This window comes from Hyperoodon ampullatus (genome assembly GCF_949752795.1).
Source record: "Hyperoodon ampullatus genome assembly, chromosome: 10".
Classification (NCBI taxonomy): domain Eukaryota; kingdom Metazoa; phylum Chordata; class Mammalia; order Artiodactyla; family Ziphiidae; genus Hyperoodon; species Hyperoodon ampullatus.
Window position 1 is genome coordinate 37,200,835 of NC_136923.1, and position 22,749 is coordinate 37,223,583.

General features: G+C 57.1%; 1 protein-coding gene across 1 annotated transcript in view; it reads right to left on the reverse strand.

Annotated features, from left to right (window-relative positions):
- The window catches only part of DNAH1 (dynein axonemal heavy chain 1), a gene marked incomplete at both ends in the record, with an annotated part of 78,203 nt that overhangs the window by 26,124 nt on the left and 29,330 nt on the right, over positions 1 to 22,749 (reverse strand). The window contains 28 exon segments of the mRNA XM_079712716.1: positions 19 to 138; positions 227 to 421; positions 1,226 to 1,403; positions 2,865 to 3,019; positions 3,396 to 3,487; positions 6,279 to 6,465; positions 6,558 to 6,644; positions 8,138 to 8,287; positions 8,744 to 8,857; positions 9,563 to 9,668; positions 9,952 to 10,140; positions 10,901 to 11,014; positions 11,244 to 11,407; positions 12,027 to 12,167; positions 12,842 to 13,021; positions 13,605 to 13,710; positions 13,869 to 13,990; positions 14,470 to 14,634; positions 16,181 to 16,393; positions 16,979 to 17,232; positions 17,312 to 17,510; positions 17,915 to 18,070; positions 18,578 to 18,719; positions 19,773 to 19,855; positions 20,236 to 20,355; positions 20,802 to 21,027; positions 21,123 to 21,316; positions 22,035 to 22,185. Coding sequence (XP_079568842.1) covers positions 19 to 138; positions 227 to 421; positions 1,226 to 1,403; positions 2,865 to 3,019; positions 3,396 to 3,487; positions 6,279 to 6,465; positions 6,558 to 6,644; positions 8,138 to 8,287; positions 8,744 to 8,857; positions 9,563 to 9,668; positions 9,952 to 10,140; positions 10,901 to 11,014; positions 11,244 to 11,407; positions 12,027 to 12,167; positions 12,842 to 13,021; positions 13,605 to 13,710; positions 13,869 to 13,990; positions 14,470 to 14,634; positions 16,181 to 16,393; positions 16,979 to 17,232; positions 17,312 to 17,510; positions 17,915 to 18,070; positions 18,578 to 18,719; positions 19,773 to 19,855; positions 20,236 to 20,355; positions 20,802 to 21,027; positions 21,123 to 21,316; positions 22,035 to 22,185 — 4,303 coding nt within the window.

A 22,749-nucleotide genomic window follows, 5' to 3' on the forward strand; every position in this document is an offset into this window, starting at 1 on the left:
CACTGCTCAGAGCCATACCTCTTTAGGCAGGAAGGGCTTGAAGAAGCAGTCCAGCAGCTTGAGGAGACTCATGGTCAGGTTGCTGTTGGTTGAGGTGATCACCTCCTTCACTGAGGACCGGACGAAAGTGATGGACCCCTACAGGGGATGGACACCCAGCTCTTGTGGCTGGTGGCCATAGCACCCGGCTGCCCCACCTGGGCCAGCACACCGTAGTCTCACTCACCTCCAGGAAGCTGACAAAGAGGGCCTTGAACTGCTCCTCAAAGGGCTTGAGTAAAGCAGGGAGATGCCTCAGCCAGCACTCAACAAAGGGCATGAGCCCCAGGATGCTGGGCTCCAGGTACACCATACCACAGCGGGATACTGTGGCTGGGGAGGCCACTGCCAGGTCCTGCACCTCAAACATCATGGTCATCATCTGGCGCCAAGATGAACTGCGTGAGTGGGCCAGCTGCCAGCCTCCACGGCAGGGGAAAGGGCTGCAGAGCCATGGGGAGGGGTTGCCCATCCTGCAACTGTGGGCAGGCCATGGGGCAGGCGCTGGGCCAGGAACAGGGCTGGTGTGGGGGCAAATGCAGGAACCCTTTGGCCCTCAGCTGATAATACAGCCCTCTCCAGAGGCCAAGAAGGAGTCTAAGTCAGGAGATTCCTGGGAGCCCTCTGGCCAGCCTCGGGTCAGGGAATTTTGGGGTCCCTAGAGCCCTGGGGATATCCGATGGGAGCTGTGTGCTCCACTCCAGAGCCCTGCACTTGTGTACATGGACACAGGGTCACACTGACCTCCAGGTGTTCTCAGAAAGACTCAAGAGACTGGCTGCTCTTAGGCTCAGGCAATACCCTTCCTTCTCTAAGAACTGCCCCACACTTCCCACCAGGCAGCTGTTCCCATGTTCTCCAGACTCCAGGCATGTTGCCAGTATGCCTAACCCAGACTGGGCCGATATGACTGCAAATGGGCCTGGGAGGCACAAGACAGCACCAACCAGGAGCCGGGGTAGTTGTCCTGGCCCTGGGCTTGGAGCATCACAGAAAGTGGGTCTGCCGAAAGGGCAGCACTGAGCAGCTGTGTAGGACGTGCCTGCAGTACAGGAGCCTGGGGATGGGGAGGGCGCTGTGGCCCCAAGAGGGAAGGGTGGAGGGGGATGAGGCTTGGCTAGCGTGGTGTGCCCCCGGGTCCACCTGGCTGCGGAGGAGAGCAGAGTGAGCAGACAGGCGGACACACCTCTGTGAGCTTGATGATCTCCCCAGAGCTGAGGCACAGCTTCTTGTTGTCGTCCAGCACCGTGTTCATGTTCTCAATCCAGACGGCGTCCACCGGCCCATCGAACACGTACCACTTCTTGTTGGTGTCGGAGGCGATGGCCCCCACCCGGATGAGGGAGGAGAAAATCCCATCTGTCCTGCAGCCACCAGGGAGGAGAGGACTGTAGGTGCAGGGGAGGCAGGGCGGCAAGCACAGCTGGCCCCCAGGGAAACCTGAATCCAGGCTGGCCCTGCTCTGCTTTTGTTTTTTCCTTAAGTATCTTTATTCATTTAAAAATTACAGTAGGGAAAATGGGACTTTATGGTGTAATAAATGTAATGAAAATGTGTGCTTATATTCTCTCCCTGCTGAGTCCTCACTAAAGTTCTATTAAAGGAGAATGAAAAGTAATATCCCCAAAAGAAAAGAAGATGAGGGGACTTTCCCGGTGGCACAGTGCTTGAGAATCCGCCTGCCAATGCAGGGGACACGGGTTTGAGCCCTGGTCTGGGAAAATCCCACATGCCTCAGAGCAACTAAGCCCGTGCGCCACAGCTACTGAGGCTGCACACTAGAGCCCACGAGCCACAACTACTGAGCCTGCGTGCCACAACTACTGAAGCCCACATGCCTAGAGCCCACGCTCCGCAACAAGAGAAGCCACCACAATGAGAAGCCCGCACACCACAACGAAGACCCAACACAGCCAAAAATAAATAAATTTACAAAAAACAAACAAACAACAACAAAAAAAGACCTATAGTGTCCTGGAATTAAAAAAAGAAAGAAAGAAAAGGAAGACGGGGGAGGAGGCAACACAGAAACAGAGGTCCACACAGTCCTGGAAGATGGACAGAGGTGGAGAAGGGGTAAATGACCTCGCAGATAAAGCAGGATCACGAGATGTATCTAGTCCCTGCCAGAGAACCCAAGAAGCCTCAGACTTCAGAGGCACCAAATGCCAGGGAAGGGGGTGGGTAGGAGGGCATTTTTCTGGTCTGATCCCCAGGCCCCCACCTACCCACACAAGAGCCTGGAGTAGGCGTGGGTGAGACCCTTTACCAGAAATGGGGGAAGCTGGACAGGCCCACATTCAGAAAGATGGGTGACTGCCCCTCTCCAGTGCCCATCCCCCACTGGGTTCCAGGACACTGGGACCAAGAAGACACCCCAGCAGGAGACTGGAGACTTCTCTGGAGAGACAGAATAGCCCTGAAGAAAACCCTCAGGTGCTGACGTCTCCCAGTTTGGTGCACTTCCCCTAAAATGCACGTCTCAGCCCAGGAGCAGAGGTCCCAAGAGAGACCACCAGCCTCTCGTGGGTACTAACAAAAGTCAACATGTACTCAGAGCTCAGCATGTGCTACACTGTCCCAGCCATCTTCCATAATAATGGTGTCATTTTTATCCCCACTTTGCAGATGAGGGACAAAGGCCCAGGGGGTGAGGTGGGTCACTCAGTGAGGAAGTGCAGTGGTGGGTAGAGTCCCAGGCATTTGGGCTCCAAAGCCGGAGCTCCTGACCTTCCACTTGGCTCAGGGAGGGAGGCGGCCCATGGCCCATACCCTGCAAAGGTCTGGGAGCAGGGCAGTCACTGGAGGGGTCCCGGGCCACTCACCACTCATGGGTGAGCAGGTCAAACTCCCCGTACAGCTGGCCCATTGTGATGGACTTGGGGTTGAGCACATAGTAGTTGACGGCCTCATACACACCGCCGCTGATGGACTGCTGCCCTTTCAGCAATGTCATGGCAGCTGCCAGGACTCTGTAACACTGTGGAGAAGGCCAGCCAAGAATGAGCCTCCAAGCTCCCTGGAGAGCAGGGCTGAAGTGGGCTGTGGGCCATGGCGGGCAGGAGGGTATTCTAAAGGCCAAGGAGGCAAAAGTGGGGGCCAAGACGCCTGTTGAGGCTGCTCTGCCCTCAAGCCCACTGTCTGGGCACTAGGCTGCCCAGCTAGGCTCCACTTATATTAGTCTCTTTTTTTTAAATTTTTATTTTATACTGGAGTATAGAGAACAGACTTATGGTTGCCAGGGGGAAAGGGTGGTGGGAGGGATAGATTGGGAGTTTGAAACTGACATGTACACACTGCTATATTTAAAATAGATAACCAACAAGGACCTACTGTATAGCACAGGGAACACTTACGTTACTCTTGCCAGAGCCTGTGGGCCCAACGAGCATGAGGCCATGCCGCACCACCATGGTCTCATACAGCTGGATACACTTGGTCAGGAATCCTGGAAGGACATGGCAGGGAGTCCAGGGATCAGAGTGGGGGCTTAGATCCTGGTTCTGACACTAGCTTGCTGTGTGAACTGTGATGGGTTACCTCACTCCCTGCACCTCAGTTTCCTCATCTGTAAAATGGGGATGGCAGTAGTACCTACCTCATAGGTAGAGGCAGGTGAAGCCCTGAGCACAGAGCCTGGCACAGAGCAGGAATTCTCTGCTAATGGCCAGCCATTATTTCCATTGTGACTATTATTCCCTAACATCCACTGGTCAGGTGTCCAGCTGGCACAGGCTTGCTCAGTGAGGAACTGTCACAGGCCTCGAAATCAACTTCAGCTCCAAAACTACCACCCAGCCTACTGAGAGCACAGGCCCAGGGAAGTGCTGGCCAACATGAGGCAAAATCCCAGGGACAAGATCCAGGGTCAAGGACTTCCCTAGTGGCACAGTGATTAAGAATCCGCCTGCCGGGCTTCCCTGGTGGCACAGTGGTTGAGAATCTGCCTGCCAATGCAGGAGACACGGGTTCAAGCCCTGGTCTGGGAAGATCCCACATGCTGCAGAGCAACTAGGCCTGTGAGCCACAACTACTGAGCATGCATGTCTGGAGCTTGTGCTCCGCAACAAGAGAGGCCGTGACACTGAGAGGCCCCCGCACCGCGATGAAGAGTGGCCCCTGCTCGCCGTAACTACAGAAATCCCTTGCACAGAAACAAAGACCCAACACAGCCAAAAATAAATAAATAAATAAATAAATAAAAATGAAAAAAAAAAGAAATCCTGAATGCTAAAAATAACTGGAAAAAAAAAAAAGAATCCACCTGCCAATGCAGGGGACACGGGTTCAAGCCCTGGCACCACACCTACTGAGCCTGTGCTCTAGAGCCCATGAGCCACAACTACTGAGCCTGCGTGCCACAACTACTGAAGCTCGCATGCCTAGAGCCCGTGCTCCGCAATAAGAGAAGCCACAGCTGGGCTTCCCTGGTGGTGCAGTGGTTGAGGGTCTGCCTGCCGATGCAGGGACACGGGTTCGTGCCCTGGTCTGGGAGGATCCCACATGCTGCGGAGCGGCTGGGCCCGTGAGCCATGGTCACTGAGCCTGCGCGTCTGGAGCCTGTGCGCCGCAACGGGAGAGGCCACAACAGTGAGAGGCCCGCGTACCGCAAAAAAAAAAAAAAAAAAAAAAAGAGAAGCCACAGCAATGAGAAGCCCGCGCACCCCAAAGAAGAGTAGCCCCCGCTCACCACAACTAGAGAAAGCCCACGCACAGCAACAAAGACCTAATGCAGCCAAAAATAAATAATAAATAAATAAATAAAAGATCCGGTGTCGGTCAGGGTCTCTGACTGACCAAGACCAGAGCTGTAGGGGCAGCTGCCTGCTGCAGTGGCAGGCCAGACCCACACAGGTAGGGAATGAGCACATCACTTTAGCCCAAGAAGAGGGGTCCAGGAGAGCTATGCAGGTCTGGGGGCCCCTGCCAAAGGGACAAGGTCGAGTTATTTGGTGCTGGCAAAGCTGCCCCAAGGCCGTGAGGGAGAGAAGAGTTTGAGGCTTCATTCAACTTGCCTGCTGGCCAGGGGGGTGCTTAGGGCCGCATATGTAATGAAGAACGGTGTAGGGCAGGGGTGTGGATAGGCTCACCATCTTCCCCCAACCCAGACATCAAACCCCATTCCCACCCCAAGCAGGTGAGGATGGGGCAGAGGAGAGCCTCTGTCAAGGAGTAACAAGGCTAAGGGTGTGGTCCAAGCTGTGACTGCTCCTCCACGGGGAGGAAGGGCAGCACCTGCTTCCCCACTGTGAAATAATAGGCAATCTCTGTATCGTCTCTGTTCCTGGTTCCTGATGCATAGCTCCTCAAACCCTTGTAAATAGGGGTGCTTGGAGAACCTTCAAGTTCCAATATTTAGTCTCTGGTTCCTGACACAGAGCTCCTAACTGTAATTTCCCAAGTGTTAGGAACATCTTATGTTCTAATGAGGCAACTCTTGGTGGTGAACTCCTGGGAGGGGACTGGTCACCAGAAGAAGCTTGGAACTTTCAGGCCCACCCTCATTCTCCGGAGATGGGAGAGGGTCTGAAAGTGGAGTTAATAAGTGACCATGCCTGCATGATGAATCCTCAGAAAAAGATCCCAAAAGTGAGGGTTTGGAGAGCTTCTGGATTGGTGAGCACATCCACGGGCTGGGAAGGTGACTCACCCCAACTCCACAGGGACAGACCTCACCCTATGTATCTCTCCATCCCACTGTTCATCTGTATCCTTTTTATCACATCCTTTATTATATAATAAATCAGCAAGCGTTCGTGTTTCCCTGAGTTCTTTGAGCTATTCTAGCAAATGATCAAGCCGGAGCGGGGGGGTCATGGGAACCTCTGATTTGTAGCCAAATAGGACAGAGGCTGTGGGTAACCTGGGGACCCAGTACTTGAGACTAGTATCTGAAGTGGGGGCAGTCTTGTGGGACTTGAGCCTGTAACCTGTGGGGTCTGTGCTAACTCTGATTAATGTCAGGATTGAATTGAATTGTAGTACACAGCTGTTTGAGAATTGATGAGCGTAGGGTAAAACCCCATACATCTGGTGTCAGAAGTGTTGAATGTGAGAGTGAAGGAGAGTTTTTCCCTAGACTCCCACCACCTGAAGTGTCCCAGCGGAGATAGGGCCAGAGAGCCCCAGCCTGCCACATGCCTGGCCAGGCAGGAGGGACCCTGAGGCTGGACTGCAACCTGGGGTGGCTGGACCCAGCCCTCCTCTGGCACCATAGGACGGTAGGGCCAGGGGCTCACCATCCACGTCCTTGAGGTTGTTCTTCTCACAGGCCTTGCGTATGGCCTCGTTCAGGATGCCGTAGTCAGTCACCTCCTCCTTGATGGTGGGGAACAGGTCAGACACGATCCCAGAGAAGAGCTTGAGGTCCTCCTGCAGGAACTTGGGCACATTCACGTCTCGGATGGCCCGGAGGCAAATCAGCTCCTGCAGCAGAGGCCCAGGTCAGACACCCCTCTAGCTGCTCCAGAGCCTCCTTAGAGCCCCACTCCCCAGACACCCCTTTGGATGCAGCTCACCTCATCCATGCTGGGGTTTTCTCGCTTAAGGTTCCCGGCAGCTGAGATCACAGTCTTCACAGCTCTCATCCCGAAGTCATAGTGATCCTGTCACCACCATACAGGAGGAGGGGTGGGTGAGCATTTTCCCTCTCGGGTCTTCTGTCTGGAACACTGTCTCCCACCTGACACCTGGCCGTGCCTCATCGCCTAGCTCATAGCTGAAGTGTCACTTCCCCTGCAGGCCGTCTGCACCCACCTGCATGCCCCAGCCTGGGCCAGATGCCCCACTTTGGGTTCCTGTGGTGCCCTCTACTTCTACCCCAGTGGCCCGCTCCCCTTACCAGGTTACCTATCCTGCACCCCTGCTTGCCTCTTGGCCCCTAAAGGTGAGGAGTCTGCCTTGGTCATTGTTCAATCCCTGTGGTCCCAGCACAGCGCCAAGTGCAGGGAGGCACTCAAGTTTTGTTCAAAAAGGGGATGAAGGAGTTTCCCATCTGTGCCACAAGCAGACTTGCCTCGATGACCTTTGAGCTTCCTTCTAACATTCATCATATCTCTCCAGACCCACCCTTTCGGCCGTACTACCTTGGCTTTCCCCGCTTTTGCCTCTGGTTCTGTTTCTCTCCATTATATAGCAGGTGTGTTGGAAATAGTTAAACTTATCATTTTGCCTCATGGTGCCAGACCAGGAAGGTACATCTGGACCTGACCCACAGACCAGCACATTTCCCAGAAATCTTGGACTTGGAGCTGGATGAAGGGACTGGGCTTGGCTTTGGGTCATCAGCACTTGGGAAGGGTTGATTGCATTTCCAGAACAATGTGGGGATAGCTGCTCCATTGAGGGGGTACATTTTTGAAAGTGCATGGTTAGAAAGAAGGGTGTGTGGAGGTGCTGGCACCTATGGTGCACTCTGTGGACAGCTGCTGTTTTTCCCAGTAACAGAATGCTCCTCTAGCCCGTGGGTTTCGGTGGGCCCCACCTGGTCAAAGGCAGTATGGTCTCCCAAGCCACAGTGATGGGTGTTCATGCATGAGCAGGTCACCTAAAGAGGGCCCATTAGGGTGACACCAGGGACTTTTTTGGAACCATTAAGAAACTAAGCTGGTAGCATGTAAGCCCAGAGCTAGGGTTCATCTCTGCCACTGCAAAGGGGGAGCCTGCCTGAGACTGGAGCCAAACAGGAAAGCTCATCCGCCAGTGCTGGTGCCTATACCAACAGCATGTGCCCCTAGAACCTGGGCTCAGCTCACTGAGGGGAAGGCGCTGGTGTTGGGAGGTTCAGGTGGAGGGGGTGCTGGTTGTCCCACTCTGGTTGCACGAGACCTAGGTGCACTTGCTCTCCAGCCTTGGATTGTGTGGCTCTTGGTCTCTTACTGGCTGACCCTCGCTTGCACCTGAACTAGCCCAGGTGGGCATCTGTTCCCGGCTCCTGCTCCAGCTCCCCTGTGCACCACATGAGCCTGGCCAGGCTCCTGCCTACTTAGGACCTCAGTGTCCTCAGCTGAGAAATGGGGATGTAATTCCTATCTCCTAGGGTTGCTAGGGGAAGGCAGCAGCTCTCAGACCCTGGAACCTGGTTAGGGCAGGACCTCACCTGGGAACTGAGCTGCTCGGAGGACAGCTTGAAGGTGGTCGTGATCTTCTTGGCCAGCATATTGGCCTCGTTGAAGCCAAAGGAGTAGAGGGAGATCTCAGCGATCATGGCGTAATCCGGAACCATCATGGCCACAGGCCGGAATAGTGCCTGGGGCACATGGTATACGTGTGAATGGAGAGGCCGACCTCCCCTCCCAGAGCACCACCTGCTCTCTGGACTGTCTGGTCCTCTGAAGGAAGCTCCACTGCCCTCCTCCCCCACCGATGCTTGGATCCTCCCTCCACTGCACCTGCCATAGCTGAGGCTTATACGCCCCTATGAGTGGATCCCTCTGCCCGTTAGAAACCAGTCCTTTGTGTTGACTTGAACCTGCCTCTTACCTTCTCCCAAGCCCTGAGGACAAGCCTGGGCCCTCCTCTCCATGGCTGGGGGTGGGCTTCAGGGCCCCTGGGCAGGAGGGCTGCCATGGGGAAGCACAGTCCCTGATGTCCAGCAGCTGTGTGTACTTGCATAAGTGCTTTAGCATCTCTGAGCCCAGGCCACAGCTCTGGTGCTTCCCAATGCCCTGAGCAGCCTCCTGGACAAACTTAGGCCTGAACTCACCTTCAGGTTATCGGGCAGCTCCGTGCGACCAGCGTATCCCGGGTTCATGGTGATAAACACAGCGCAGGACTGCACAAGTGGGATCTCAACGCCTTCAAACATGAAGCGGTCCACCTACAGGGGTAGGGAGGGGTTGGCTCACCTGCCCCATCCTCTGAATGTCCCCCCTCATACCCTGTTGATGCCCCTGTCCTGGCTATAATGGGTCAGCCTGGACTGGACCCCTGACCATGGGTTGGCTCCTCTCTCAGGATCTGGCTCAAGACCTCTGGTCCCAGTGGCTACCTGTGGCCTCCCAGGTTCTGGCTCCCTGAGGTCTTTACATATCTTCTTCCACCCCCATTTCCCAACACTGATTCTCCTTAGACCTGGGCAAGCTCAGCCCTTACTAGGACCCAGGGCCTTACTGGGGTTGGGACACCTGTCAGCCTCCCAGCTCTTATCCCCAGGAGAAGACCTCTGACTACCCTGAACAAAACTAGGACAAATGGCTGGGACTTTCCATAATGGTCAGGATGTGGGGAGGGACCGCTTCATCTACTGCAGCTTGGCCTAGGAGCTGTACCCAGAGTGGGGTAAGGATATGGGGCTCCCCGACTGGCTTCAAAAGTCCCCCAGAGACAGCTCTGCTGGGGTGGGGGGGACTGCCCAGTCCCCTGTGAGATGAGAGAGGCTGGGCTTAGGGCAGGCCTGAGCACCTGGCTTCTCACCCCACCAGTGTGGGGGGCTGCAAGGTGGCATGGGCAGGACGGGCATAGCTGAAGGGAAAACTGGTCAGTTGCGGGAGGCGTGGACGTGGGTAGCCCCCGGGAGGCTCACCCGCTGTTGCTGCGCCTTCTGGATAGTGGTGATCTGCTGCGCCACCACAGACAGCACCTCGATATCGATGCGATTGAACTCATCGAAACAGGCCCAGGCCCCAGCACTGAGGGGAGAATGTTGAGGGGGGATATGTGTTCAGAGCCCCCTGGCACCTCCAAGGGCCCCCGCTGACTCTGCTGGGGAGGAAGCCCTCAGTGGCGCTCTCCGTCACCTCAGCCACAATCCCACCGCCCACCATCCCGTCCCAGCGGCCGCCAGGGGCTGAGCCTTTGACTCCTGTTATCCCACCCTCTCCCCTCCACCAAACCGTGAGGCTCCTCTCGGCAGTGTCCCAGGAGAGCTCAGCCTTCTTGCCCTGTCTGTGCCACCTGCACACCCAGCCTTACCTGGCCAGGCCCTTGAAGAACTTGCCCATGGCCATGACATCGAGCTGGTCGGAGCAGTTGAACACAATGGTCTGGATGGCCAAGGCCTTGCCCAGGTCTTTTGTGGTCTCAGTTTTCCCTGTGCCAGCTGGGCCAGCTGGGGCACCCCCAAACTTGAGGTGCAGGGCCCCAGTCAGGGTCAGGTAGCACCTGCGGGAGTGAGAGGAGATGGGTGTGGGCCGTGCACCTTCCTCAGTAGTCCCACAGGCACGAGGAGAGAGAGCCCCCATCCCCCACCGTCTTGGGCCCTGTGGAGGGGCAGCTCCTGCTCCTCCCCGTTCTCAGGGCCCCAGGCAGGCCCAGCCCTGGCTGCCAGGGTCAGGACTGGAGCCCTCGGCCACCTGACCAGTGCTCCCCCACCCCATGGCCCTGCAGCACTTGGCTCAGGGACCTGCCAGGATGGCTGACCTGTAGCCACTCTTCCCTTCCTTTCCTCAAAACCCAGTTTGGAAATCCAGCTGCTACTAAATACAGGCAGCCAGAGGAAACGACTGATTGCTTTAGAAGAGAAGTGTTCACTTCACTTTGTAAAGGGACTCGCCCGTTGTTTCTCTCAAGATCAATTCCTCTCTCGTGTTAAAAGGAGGATCTGACTGATAAAATCAGTAAAGCCCACACCCGTTAGATGCTTACTGAGCACCACACAGGTGCTAAGAGCTTTACACATCAGCTCACGAAACTCTCATAAGCACCCTGAGGAAGCTGCAGAGGAAACTGAGCCATAAGGGGCATTGAGCCACCTGCCCAAGGTCGCCCAGCCCATGACAGGCAGAGCCGGTTTTAAACCCGAAAGCTGAGCTACTAACCTTTGATGGACTGACTGCGCCTTGTGGGCCCTGGACTCCTGGGCCAGTCAGAACTGGAGGGAGGGGCCCAGTGTGGGAGGGTACATGGGGAGGGGGGCACTCACCTGTCTGTGAGGGGCGTGATCACCAGCCTCCCACTGTTGCCTAGGTACTCGTAGCCATAGATGAACTTGGCATTCACGGCCTGGATGTACAGGTTGTTATTCATCCAGTAGTACCTGGTTTTGCAGGGAGATAGGTTCCCAGGCCATGTGGACCACGGGCCACTGGGCAGGGTATGTGGTAGGGGAGAGGCCGTTCTTTTGGGGAGTAAAGTCATCTAGGCGCCCAACTTGCCCCAGGGCCCCGAGGGCTGGGACCACCCTATTGTAGTTGACTCCCCACGTCCCTTGACCCCTCCTGCTGCTGCTCTGGCCCTGGACGTGGCCACACCACCTGCCTCCTCACCTCAGCTGTGAGATCCACTCGAAGTCATTCACACTGACCACCTTCTCCTGGATCAGCTTGTTCACCACATCCTTGGCGTGGACCTCGATGATGATTAGTGCTGACATCACGGCTCGCTGCATGCGGGACAGCTTCCCCCGCACCAGTGCCACCAGGTCACTGAGCTGCAGGAGCCGGGGGACACCATCAGGAATGGGCAGAGCCATGCTGCGGGCAGGCTTCCCCTCCCTTGTTCAGAGGGTGGGCTTCTGCCAGGAACAACCCCTCTGTTCTGGGGGCTTCTGATGGTCTGGGATGGGTGGGGTGCAGTGACCAGGCAGGGGGAGGGCAGGCAGGGCACTGGTCACATGGGAAGTCTGGCAGGGAAGTGATAAAAGTGGAGGCACATGCATGGCATCTGCCTCCCTGTAGCGTGTGGTGTCAAGGGCCAGGTGAGGTGGTGGGGCCTGGTGAGAAGCTCGAGGAAGGAATGTGGTGAGGAGCCGGTACACAGAGTGAGCACAGGCTGTGGGGTAGCCCAGGAGGGCTCCAGGAGGAGGCTCCCACCGTGACCTTCGGGAGAGGGGCATCTGCCTGTCCTCAGAGCTCCCCTCAGAGCCCCCATCCCTCCCACTTGTGGCTGGTCATGAGACACTCATTTCAAGGGTGTCTGACTTTCTACTCTTTGGCTCCAACCACAGGCCTCTTCCAGGATCAGTACACAACAAAGCTCCTGGAGGACCTGGGCTCTCCCAGGGTGTGGGGTGTTTGTGGGGAGCAGATGGTGACCCCCTTGAGTCCCACCTGCCGGGCAAGCTGGGGGAACAGCTGGGTACTGAGGTTGCTGGCCTCCAGAGCCTCTTCCACCTCCATGGTCCAGTAGGTCTGGCACCCGGCGATGGTCACCTGGCCAGGCCAGTTCAGAACCCACTGAGTCCTGAGCATCTGGGACGATAACACAGACAGGGCTGACCCAGGAAGCTGCCAGCCCCGACCCTGCACACTGTTTTTCCCTTAAATGTCATCTGTGCTTTTGGTCTCAGGTTGTTAATTCCACCTCGAAAGCAGAGAAGCCATTAAGCTCTGGGCCTCTCAGGGCTGGGCAGAGTCATTACTTCCTCTGCAGAGGAGACCTGGAAGCAGAGGGGTGGGAGCCCAGGATTGGGGAACACACAGTCCTGGGTTCAAATCCTGACTGCCACCTATGAATCACATGCCCTTTGGGCAGGAAACATCTCTCGGCTACTTTGTAGGATAAGGCTTAACCCCCAGGCTAGCCACTGATTGTGGGGCTGAGAGAGGTAATGGGGGTGAAGTACCATCCCAGGGCCTGGCACACAGTGAGTGCATGAAACATAACCACAGCAACTGATTATCACTAGGAGCCAGTCTCACTTTTCAGAGGGTGTTTTCAGATTCCTCCCTGAGTGGGCCCCAAGGACCCTTTGCCCCCAGAGACACTCTGGCTGACTGAGAGCAGCAGCAGACAAGGCTGTAGTCTGAGGATGAAGTAGACAGGTAGCCCAGCCCCCGTGATAGAGCACAGAGGCACTGAGAAAGGAGCAAACGGAAGAACGAGTAGGTTGGGAGGCTGTGCTGGGAGTGGACGTGTGGCTCACTGTGGGGTAGGCCTTGATGGCTCTCTCGATGATGTCCCGCACACTGGCCTTCATGCTGTGTTCCACCTCCCGCAGCCAGTCCTCCACGTTGCTGGACGGGTAGATGGAGAAGGACAACTGCACCTCCTCACCCTCTGCCGAGTACATATGTGTGATCTCCAGGTCCTCCTGGAAGAGCAGCTGTGGGCAGGGGGCAGTTAAGAGTGGGGTTACCCTCAGTGTGCCCAGAAGCCCTGCCCACCAGAGCCCCAGCGCTGACCCCGCCTGTGCCCTCCACCTTCAGAAGGTGGCTCTCACGTTTGGAAGAGAGCTCCACCTTGGCTGGGCCTTCCCTGACTGCTTGTGGGCAAGATGGGACTGCCTTGTCCCCAGCTGTGGCACAGCCCACTTGGGGAAGGAGACTAAGCCTGCCCTCTGTGTCCCCCTCCTGCGCAGGCCTGTGTGGCCTCCCTCGTAGATGAAGATGAGGGCAAGGAGAGTCAGGAGCCTCTGGCCTCATGGATTTCTCAGCCTAGCCAGAACCTCAGTGTATGGCAGGGGCCAGGGATCCCCTGGGTGAGCTGGGAGCAAGGGTCCCCCAACCCTGAGCCAAGGGCTCTGCAGCTGACCTTCCTCCCACAGGCCCCAGGTACGTCTCTAAGAGCCATGAATCTCACTTGCCACCTCATTTCCTGCTAAAGAGACTTGAGGTGAGAGAAGAGGTGTGCTCCCTGGGAAGGTGCCCCAGTGCTCCTGGCCCTGAGCCATTGGCCCAGTTACCCACCTGGGAGATGTTCTCAAAGCACTTGCGCAGATGGGGCTGCACAGCTGTGGGGTCCTTCGTCTGGGACAAGATCTCGAGTAGCTCATCGTCAGATAGGAAGTAGAATCTGCCAGGGGAACAGGGGTGAGGGAGTGGGTCAGGCAGCCCCTGGGTCCCAGCTGCCCCAGTACCACTGACATCCCTGCACCCCAGCCTGGAGGGGCACTGGGGCCCCAGCCTCATGGGCAGGCACTGACAGAGTGGGCATGGGCCGGTGGTGCCCACCTGGGGAAAGCGCTCCTCTTGGTCTCCAAGTAGTTGCTGAGGCCCTTCTGCACCATGTCCAGCAGCTTGTTGCAGTCCTGCAGGCTGTCCAGCAGCCTCTGGTCAGAGCACACATTGATCACCTGGATGGCCCGGGTCAGAGAGAAACTGGAAGTAAGAGCGGTCTGACTGGGAAGCAGCAAGGTGGGCTCAGAGAGGACCCATGCCTGCCACGTAGAGACCTTCAGTGGGGCCCGGGAAGAGATGGGGGCAGGAAAATTGCCCCGAGCCAGGGGCTGCCTCCATCCCCCCTGTCAGCCCCACAGAAAAGAAGTCTGTGATCAAAAAAAATAGGGTTAACCAAAGCCAAGTAATTTGATTTGCTGTAGGACTTGTCAGGGTCTTTAAAAATACTAATGTGGACTGCAAATCTCCAAGAGAAAACCATCAACTGTTGTGTTTCTGAGGAGTGTCTCTCAAGACTGGGGAGCCCACCCAGGGGGACACGGGCCAAGACCAAAGCCTTGGACTTGTCCTCCGGTCTTTCTTGTTCAGTAAGAGACAAGACCAGGAGGCTCCCTGGTGGTCCCAGCTGCCCCCTCCCATCCCCGTGTGAGCTCGCCTCCCGGTTCTCGTAGGCATTCTTCATGATCTTCCTCCAGATCCGCTCCATGGTCTGGTAGCGCTTGCTCTCTACCAGCAACTGCCGGTTGATGTCCTCAGAGCTGAAGATGGGCTCCAGGTAGAGCCAAGCCCGCTGACAGTTCAGCCACTCCTCTAGCACCTCCTGGACAGGGCATGGACTGTCAGGGCCTGGGGTCCAAGTTGGGTCCTGTCCCCCATGATCTAGACATTCTATCCCACTAGAGTTCTAGGCAGAGCACTGGGCACCAGAGCCAGTGTCCACGGGGAAATTTCTAGATGGTGCTGTCGGCCACGGTACTCCAGGGAACAAAGAGGCTGCATGGATGTCTGCCCTCCAGAGAAACTGCAAATCCCCCACAGGATGCCCAATCCTCCAACAGAGCCAGGAGAGCCACTCTTCCTATGAGAGAACCACGCCCCAACCAGCAAACCCTAAGGTAACAAGGAAAGAGCCCAGTGCATGGAAGGCCAAACCAGTCTCCTCTCCTGGGAGGATTTTGGGTCTATGACCCCTCGATTCTTTGAGGTGTACTGGGACTTGAGCTTGAGATCCCTTAAAATACTCTGTGAAACATAAGTCCAAGAGTGAGACCTCTTCAAGCCACTTTCCCCTCCGCCTCCAGATTCCTCTTTCCAAATTTATCTCTTGCCATTTCCTATCAGTGCAAACCCATTCATTCATTCATTCGTTCATTCTCTTCTTCATGAGACGTGTACTGTGGCCAGCCTGTGTCAGGCCCAGGTCAGGTCCATGTGGGCTCCAGAGGAAAGACAGGAGGGTGTGGTCCCTGCCCTTGAGGAGCCCACCATTCTCTAAACGGCCGGTTCTGCCTCTGAATCACCAAGGGCCCAGTGTGTGTGATGGGTTCTGTACTGTAAGAGGCACCGACCAAGGGCCTCGATGGGAATACCTTGCAGGCAGGTGTGGGGGAATCAGTGAGGGCCACTCGATGCTGAGCCCTGGAGGAGATGGAACTCCAGGTAGAGAGGACAGTGTGAGCAAAGGATGGAGACCCAGGGACAATGCTGATGAGCTCAGGCCTCTCTGGGTGACCCGAGGAACATACAGGCAGGCCCTCCTCGCTCAGCTTCTGGCCTTCACTGGAAGTTTCTGAACAGTTCCCAGAAAGGGGCTGTCAGAATCATACCAGTAGGCCTGGCCCTGGCACTGACCTCAGGGCTCTGCAGATAGTGCCGGCCACTGGCCTTGAGAGCCCCAAAGAGCAGCGGTCCCTAGTGCCCTGGCTCTCTTACCCCGAGCCAGATCCAAGTGAGAAGCTGCGAGTGAGAAGCTCAGGGCCTAGTAGGAGGGGACTTTGAGGAGCCTCAGGGCCTTGTGGTGTCCAGCCCAGAAAGTCCTGAGACTGGAGGTCCTAGCTGTTCCAAGCCTAGGCAGCACTTTGGGGATCTGCTGGCAGCTCTCACGCCCCTCCTCAGCTGCAGCTTTGGACCAAACACCGGCCCCACCCGCACGTTCTGAATTGCCTCCTCCAGCAGCCGAACCTGAGATGGAGAGCCCCATTCTAGTCCCCCTCCTCTTTATGAGGGGCCTGGCAGAGAGCCAGGAGCTGTGCAAACGTCAGCAAGGCACTCTACCGCTTCCAGCCCCACCCAGACACCATAAAGAGCAGCCTTGGGACAGGGTGCTGCGAGGGTTGGGGGATGAGGGGAGGACAGGAAGGGCCCACCTGGGTCAGCTTCAGCTTGTTCTCCCAGGAGTTGATACGTTGCTCAAAGGGCTTCTTGTAGGGCGAGAAGGTCATGCTCTGGGTCATGACGATGTGGTCATCAAGCAGTTGAGAGGCCTCATCTGGGCTCTTGAGGATGTGGGTCTCTGTCTCCTTGTAGGGCATCACGTTGAACAGGATGGTGGACCACTCCTTCTCCATCTTGTCCAGTGCCTGGAGTAGGGACGAGTCAAGGCTGGGTCCCAGGAAAGGTCTGGCCCACACTGAGCAGCACTGGGCAGGGAAGGGCAGGTTCTACCCGGCCATGATCTTCACTCAGGCCCCCTCAGCAAACTCTCAGCTTGTCTGGTCAACAATTCCCCCATGGACCCTCATCGGAATCCAAAGCTGACTCACTCTCACATGTGGTGTATGTATACAACATGCATGTACAAGCATGTTGGGAGGTAGCTAAGGCACTGGTTAGGAGCTCTGGTCCCAGTTCCAGCCCTTATTGGCTATGCCACCTTGGCCAATTGCTGAACCTCTCTGAGCCTTAATTTGCTCATCTGTTAAATGAGGTAATGCTATCAGCACCTTCCTGAGAGAGGAATAACTTGAGAGGAATAATTGAATAATAATAGGGATGGTAGATACCATGCCAAGCATTTCATATGCATTATTAACGCACGTAATAGGATTCACCTCAACCTCTGGGCCTGGTGAATGACCCCAGGGATGGGACCTAGTAATGTCACCTTCCCACGCCATTGGGCAGCATGTGGGTGGGGCAGGGCAGGCCTGCTGGTGGCGGCCCACCTGCTCGATGGCGTACTCCTTGCCAGCCACCTCGGCCACCTTGCTGATGCTCTCAGTGTGGTCCTGCAGGTTCATCTCAAGGCAGCGGGCGAAGGTCAGGTTGGCCTTGGGCCTGACATTAATGTTGATCTCATTGGACAGCATGTCCCAGTGCTGGGTCCTCATGCCAGGGTTGCGTAGCCCCTGGATCAGCGGGATGTACGGCTTGAACTCCTCAATGCGGGCCTGGATGTCTAAGGCCACATCCTGGCAGGCTGCGAGGCAGGGCAGGCAGGGGTGAGAGGCAGCTGGCACAGGCAGGGAAGGAGGGGACGGGCTGGCTGGGCTGCCTACCTGGGATGTCCTTGAACTGCTTCACACACTTGTGCATGGTCTTGAATGACTCGATGACGTTCTTCTCCAGCTGCTCTGCATCGATGGCTGACAGGGGGTCGTTCATCCAGCTCTCCGACCAGCGCAGCCAGTCGGAGGCTGTGGTCCAGAGGTCCAGGTAGGGCTGGAATTCCTTCACCATCCTGGAGAGCTTGTCATACTGCAGGGGCAGAAAAGCTGGGGCTGTGTCAGGGTGCTCCCCAGTCTGCCTCCACGCTGCTCCTTCTGGGGCCCCTCCTTGCTCCTGGCTGCTGTCCCTGATCCTGTCCCCATGGACTCAGGCCTGGCCTCCCTTCTTCTTTCCCCCATGGGCTCTGGGCTCTGAGTGGCTGAGCAAGGCCTGCACTGAGCCTCCAGCCTCCTGCTTGGGTCCAGGTAGCCTCCTCGTCCTGGGGGCCAGGAGACAGGGGTAAGCTCTTCTCTGCAGCCTGCTCAGTCCTGCCCCCCCCCAAATGCCAGGGCCCTGCTACTTGGCAGCTGGCTCCAGACGTGTCTGCAAATGCCACGGGCTCCTCCTCGAGCCCTTCTCAGGTCTGGGGGGCAGTGCACCCAGAGGAGGCCTACGTTGGTGATGGGCAAGCCAAAGATGTGCTCGCGGTTGTTGTAGAGCATCGCCAGCTGCTGGCACTCCTTCAGCTGTTTCTTGACCCGCCGCACCTCGTTGGCAATCTCATGCACTCGCACAATCTCCACGTGGGTGGAGAAGCCAGCTACCACCAGCTGCAGGCCAAGGAGCAAGGGATCAGAGGCCTCTGTGGGCCCACCTATGCCCACGCATCCCCGCACACACCCAGGGAAACTGAGGTCCCCAGAGCATCAACATCTCCCAGTTCTGAGGGGACTTTCTCCTGGAGTGAGCGGTTCCTGGTCCATCACAGGCAGCTGACCACCCCAAGGTAACACAGCAAGGTCAGATGGAGACTCAGTGCCCATGAGGACACAACAGAGGGGTTGGGGCTCTTTGCTACTCTGAAATTCCCTGGAACTTGCTGCCCAGGCACCTCTCTGGCCTTTCAGTTCATTCTTTTAGCCACTTGTTCACTCACCCAGCAAACATTGACACAGCACCTCCTGACTGCAAGCGGCAAGGCCTGGCCCTGGAGAGCTGTGTGTGGTGAGTGTGTGTGTGTGTGTGTGGTGTGTGTGTGGTGTGTGGTGTGTGTGTGGTGTGGTGTGTGTGTGTGTGTGGTGTGTGTGTGTGTGTGTGTGTTCTCAACCCAGACCCACCTGCAGCCCTTCCAACTTCTCCTGGAAGTTGTTCTGATCCATGATCTGGATTTTGCGGAACTTCTCCTCATCTTCCATGTGTTGCTGCTGTACCATCTCTATCTGCCTGAGAATCTTAGCAGGCCAGTTTCTGGCAGCCCATCTGGATGGGGCAGGGGTGGGTTATGGGGGGGAATGTCACACTGAAATCATGGGGTGTGCAGGCCAGGGTGAAGGGGAGAATGGGGGATCCAGGCGGCAGCTGGAGCAGCTGGGGCTGGGCAACTGCGAGGTAGAAGTGAGCCTGGAGGCAGCCACTGCCACCACTGCAGCGTGGGGCTGTCTGGCAGGGAAAGCAGTCCCTGCCCTGGGATTGTGGGCAGCTTCCAGGGAGGTGCACACCCAATGTGCCCAGTGCAGTTACAGGACAAGAAGGGAATCGTGTCCTAAATGAAAGAAGCGATCCTGAGTTCCCCAGGTCTGTAAGGGGCCTCAGCTCAGACGAGGCAAAGTGACAGCTTCTAGCCTGCATTTCCTTGGTGACCAGACAGGGCCACCAGACCAGCTTCCTTCATATCAACTCCCTCTGCCTGGCTGACCTGGTGGCCCTATGGGCTTCAGAGATTCTGCCTGCAGTTGGCCTTGGGCTGCAGATCCTGGGGGAGGCCACCCTGAGCACCAGGATGTCCCATTAAGCAGGTGAGTTAGGGCTCCTGGGCAGGGTTCCCAGGAGACAGTGTCAGTCTCTCCCAGACCCTGGCAACCTGGAGCCAGCCCCAGGCTATAAGATAGGCTGGGCAAGGGGTCTCTTAGCCTCAGTAAGGCAGTCCCAACCTGAGGCTATTTCCTATGAGGCTCTCAAGCTGGGTGGGGACAAGTGCTCCTCCCCAGGGACCGCCCACCAGGCTGGGCTTTGCCTTCTCGCCATGCTCCCAAGGACCCCCAAGGGCCTCAACCACAAACAAGGGGATCCCAGGCCCGGTGAACATGTGTGTGTCAGGCCAAAGATGGGATAGAGGATGGAGACAGTGTGGGGGGCAGTAGTGTCCCTAGACCAAGAGGGCCAAATGATTTCCTTCTGCCCCACTGGGCACGTGGCCCTGGCCCGTGTGGAGCCGTGTGACCGCACAGCCTGCAGCCGCCATGGCTCAGCACCTCCTCCCCCACCTCTCGCTATCCACCACCTGCCTGGAATGGGGACCGACCTCACACTCACTTGTCATTGAAGTCATCTGTGCTGAGGTTGTAAAAGAACTCGTCCATGACTTGGTAGTCATCCATGACCTTCACAATCCGATCCTGCATGTATAGGCATTGATGAGAACTATGTGTACCTGGGAGGTGGGAGGGTAACTGGGACCAGGCTCCCCAAAGTGGTTGGGTGTTAGGGAGAGGCTGCCCTCTTCCAGAGAGGGGAGGCCTGGGGTGGTGGAGGAGGTGCTGGCATTGGGCTCAGGGCTCCAAGGGCCTGGGCCACCACACCTCCAAACTCCAGCCCCCAACTCATGCCCTCCTGACCTCCCAAACAGCATAGCTCTGAATCTGCATCGTGCACCCAGACTCATAACCCTCCGAGCCCACCTGTCCTCTGTGTGTCTACCTCACTCCCAGCCTCCCGGCTCCTGCTCTCCCAGCCCCTGCCTGTCCCCAGCCCCCAGCCCCCCGTGTACCCGCCTCACCTCCAGCCCCACCAGCTTCTCGGGGATGCCCTTCATCCACTCACGAAGCTCAGCCAGCTCCTCAATGCTGTTGGGCTTCTCGTAGATCTTGCGGCTGATGCTGCGGAACTCTTCACAGATCTGGCAGGAGGGGGAGGGCGCTGGGGAGGCCGTGTGCCCCTCCCTTGCCTTCCCAGGGGCCTGCTCCTCCTTCTTGGTCCCAGTATCTCCCAAAAGGGGACTGCCCCCACCCCACCACATCCTACGGTGCATTCCGAAAAGAGGTGCTCCCTTCCAGCGCACTGGGGAGCTGAGGGTCACCCAGCGCGTTTCCCCCTCCCCAGCCGCCTGCACCTGCACACCCTCAGCTCTGCGAAATGATCCATCTCAGGGTGTTCTTTGTGAGGGGTTCCCAGCTCTTTACAAGTCCAGGGGAGAAGATAGAAGCCCCCACTTCCTGGGACCTCCCATATGACCCCAGGCAGGGTCGAGGGAGGGTGACTTCCAGCCTCACTCATGGGAGTTCACTACGTATGCACGGTGTGTGTGCTGGTGCGGTCTCTGGGGCCGGCCAGGTGGGCACCTACATCATCCACCTCCTTGTGCAGGTTCTTAGCCAGGATGTCCAGCATGGAGGTGGCCAGGGCCTTGCACTTCTTGGACAGGCTCTGTTTGACGTTGTCGACGTTGACGTAGAAGGGACCGATGATGATGATGCTGGGCAACGAGCTGTCCAGGATCTCTTTCTCCTGCAGGTGAGTGAGCACCACCTCTCGCACCTCCTCGGCCGATGGGCACTGCGTCTGGAAGGCCCTGTGGACAGCGGGCACCCACGAGGGGCAGAGGGTGGTGAGAGGGTGAATGGGGGTCACACAGACAGGCAGACACACTCTGACGCACCCACGCACTTGAGGAAGGTGCCAACGTCATTGTTGTTCAGTTCCAGGTACTTTCTGTACTCCTTGGCGTAGGCCTGCAGTGGGATCATGGCCTTGCACACAGCATTGGCGATGACGGCCCGCAGCTCCTCCACCAGCAGCTCATGAAGCCCCACCGACTCCAGCAGGGGGTCACCACTGATGAAGATGTCCTCCATCACCAGCTGTGGGGCAAGGCGGGGAGGCACACAGAGCTGGATGAGCCACAGGGCAGGCGGGCAGAAGGGTTGGAGTGTGGTCCAAAGACTGAGTGAGCGGCAGTGTGGCCGAGCATAGACAGCGTGGTGGGGGCAGGGCAGAGGGTCTGCTGCCACGTCTCTTAGATGAGGCTGTGGACTAATACAAGGCGGGAAGGCCCAGGAGGCCCACCAAGGGGCAGCATCTTCCTCGGCCTTGCCTGACTCAGCTCAAGGCCAACGGGACAACCAGGTCACTGATGTCTCTGACTGACCAGCAAGGGACACAAAAGGGGACTGGAGTTACAGAATCTGTGGGGCCTGGGGTAGCAGGCTGTGCTGTGGTGACGAATGAGGACCTTTGAGAAGGGGTCCCGAGAGTGGAGGTCAGTCTCTGTCTACATCTTGAGTGGAAGAGAGAGGTCAGGAGCTGGATGGGATCTGGGTCAGACATGGCTGTGGCAGGAGTGGGTGAGTGAGCCTAGTTCCAATCACAGGTCTGACCCTTAGCAGCTACGTGACTTTGGGCAAAACTTCTCCAAGCCTCATCTACAAAATGGGGATGTTAATGGTACCCAGTTCAGCTTGTGGTGAGGACTAAATGAGCTATTCAAGAAAGAATTAAAGGGTTGAGCACACTGCCAGCCATGATGAAGTTGAACTCCTCTGACGCTGTGGCAGCACCCTGACATGAGTGCCGCTGTACCTTCTCCAGCTGGGGCACCGCGTGGGTGGCCAGGATGCCCTTGTCAAAGAGGTTGAGCAGAGAAGTCTCGAACTGCTCCAACGGCGTGCTGTAGTGCACCCCTGAGCTGTCCAGCACCAGGTCCACGATGAACAGGGGATTCTTGCGGGGCCTGCGGGAACAGTGGTCGGGCGGATTGTGGGCAGGGGCCTGAAGAGGGCTGCGCACAGGAAGCCCAGTCCCTGCCCTTGCTGCCGGCATTATGGCTCTGGAGCTTCTTCATGCACGAGACTTGCCTCTGCCCTCTTCCCAGAAACCTCCAAGTTACCAGAGAGAAAGACCCACACCAACCAGACAGGCTCCTCCATTCCTGCCACTTGCCCAGAGGCCTATGGGCACCAGGGAGAGGGAGGACGACCTCCACGCGGTCCTGAGGTCATCAGGGCAGGTTGGAGAGGCCCTGGGTACTTGTGGCGTCCACGCTCTCCCTGGGAGCCCACCATCCTTGGCTCCAGACACCCACTACATGCAACGACCTTCAAGCCTAGATCCCAGGTGAGCCTCCCCTGCACTCTGGATTGCGAACCACCCTGACCTCAAATGAGCATTTCAGACATTCCATGTTCCCTGACTCCCACCAGGGCTCAGTGGATCCCAGGAGTCAGCCTGGTCTCCTCCCCTGCCCTCTTCCCCCTACACATCTCTCCCCAGCACTACGGCCTATTCACTGCCCCAA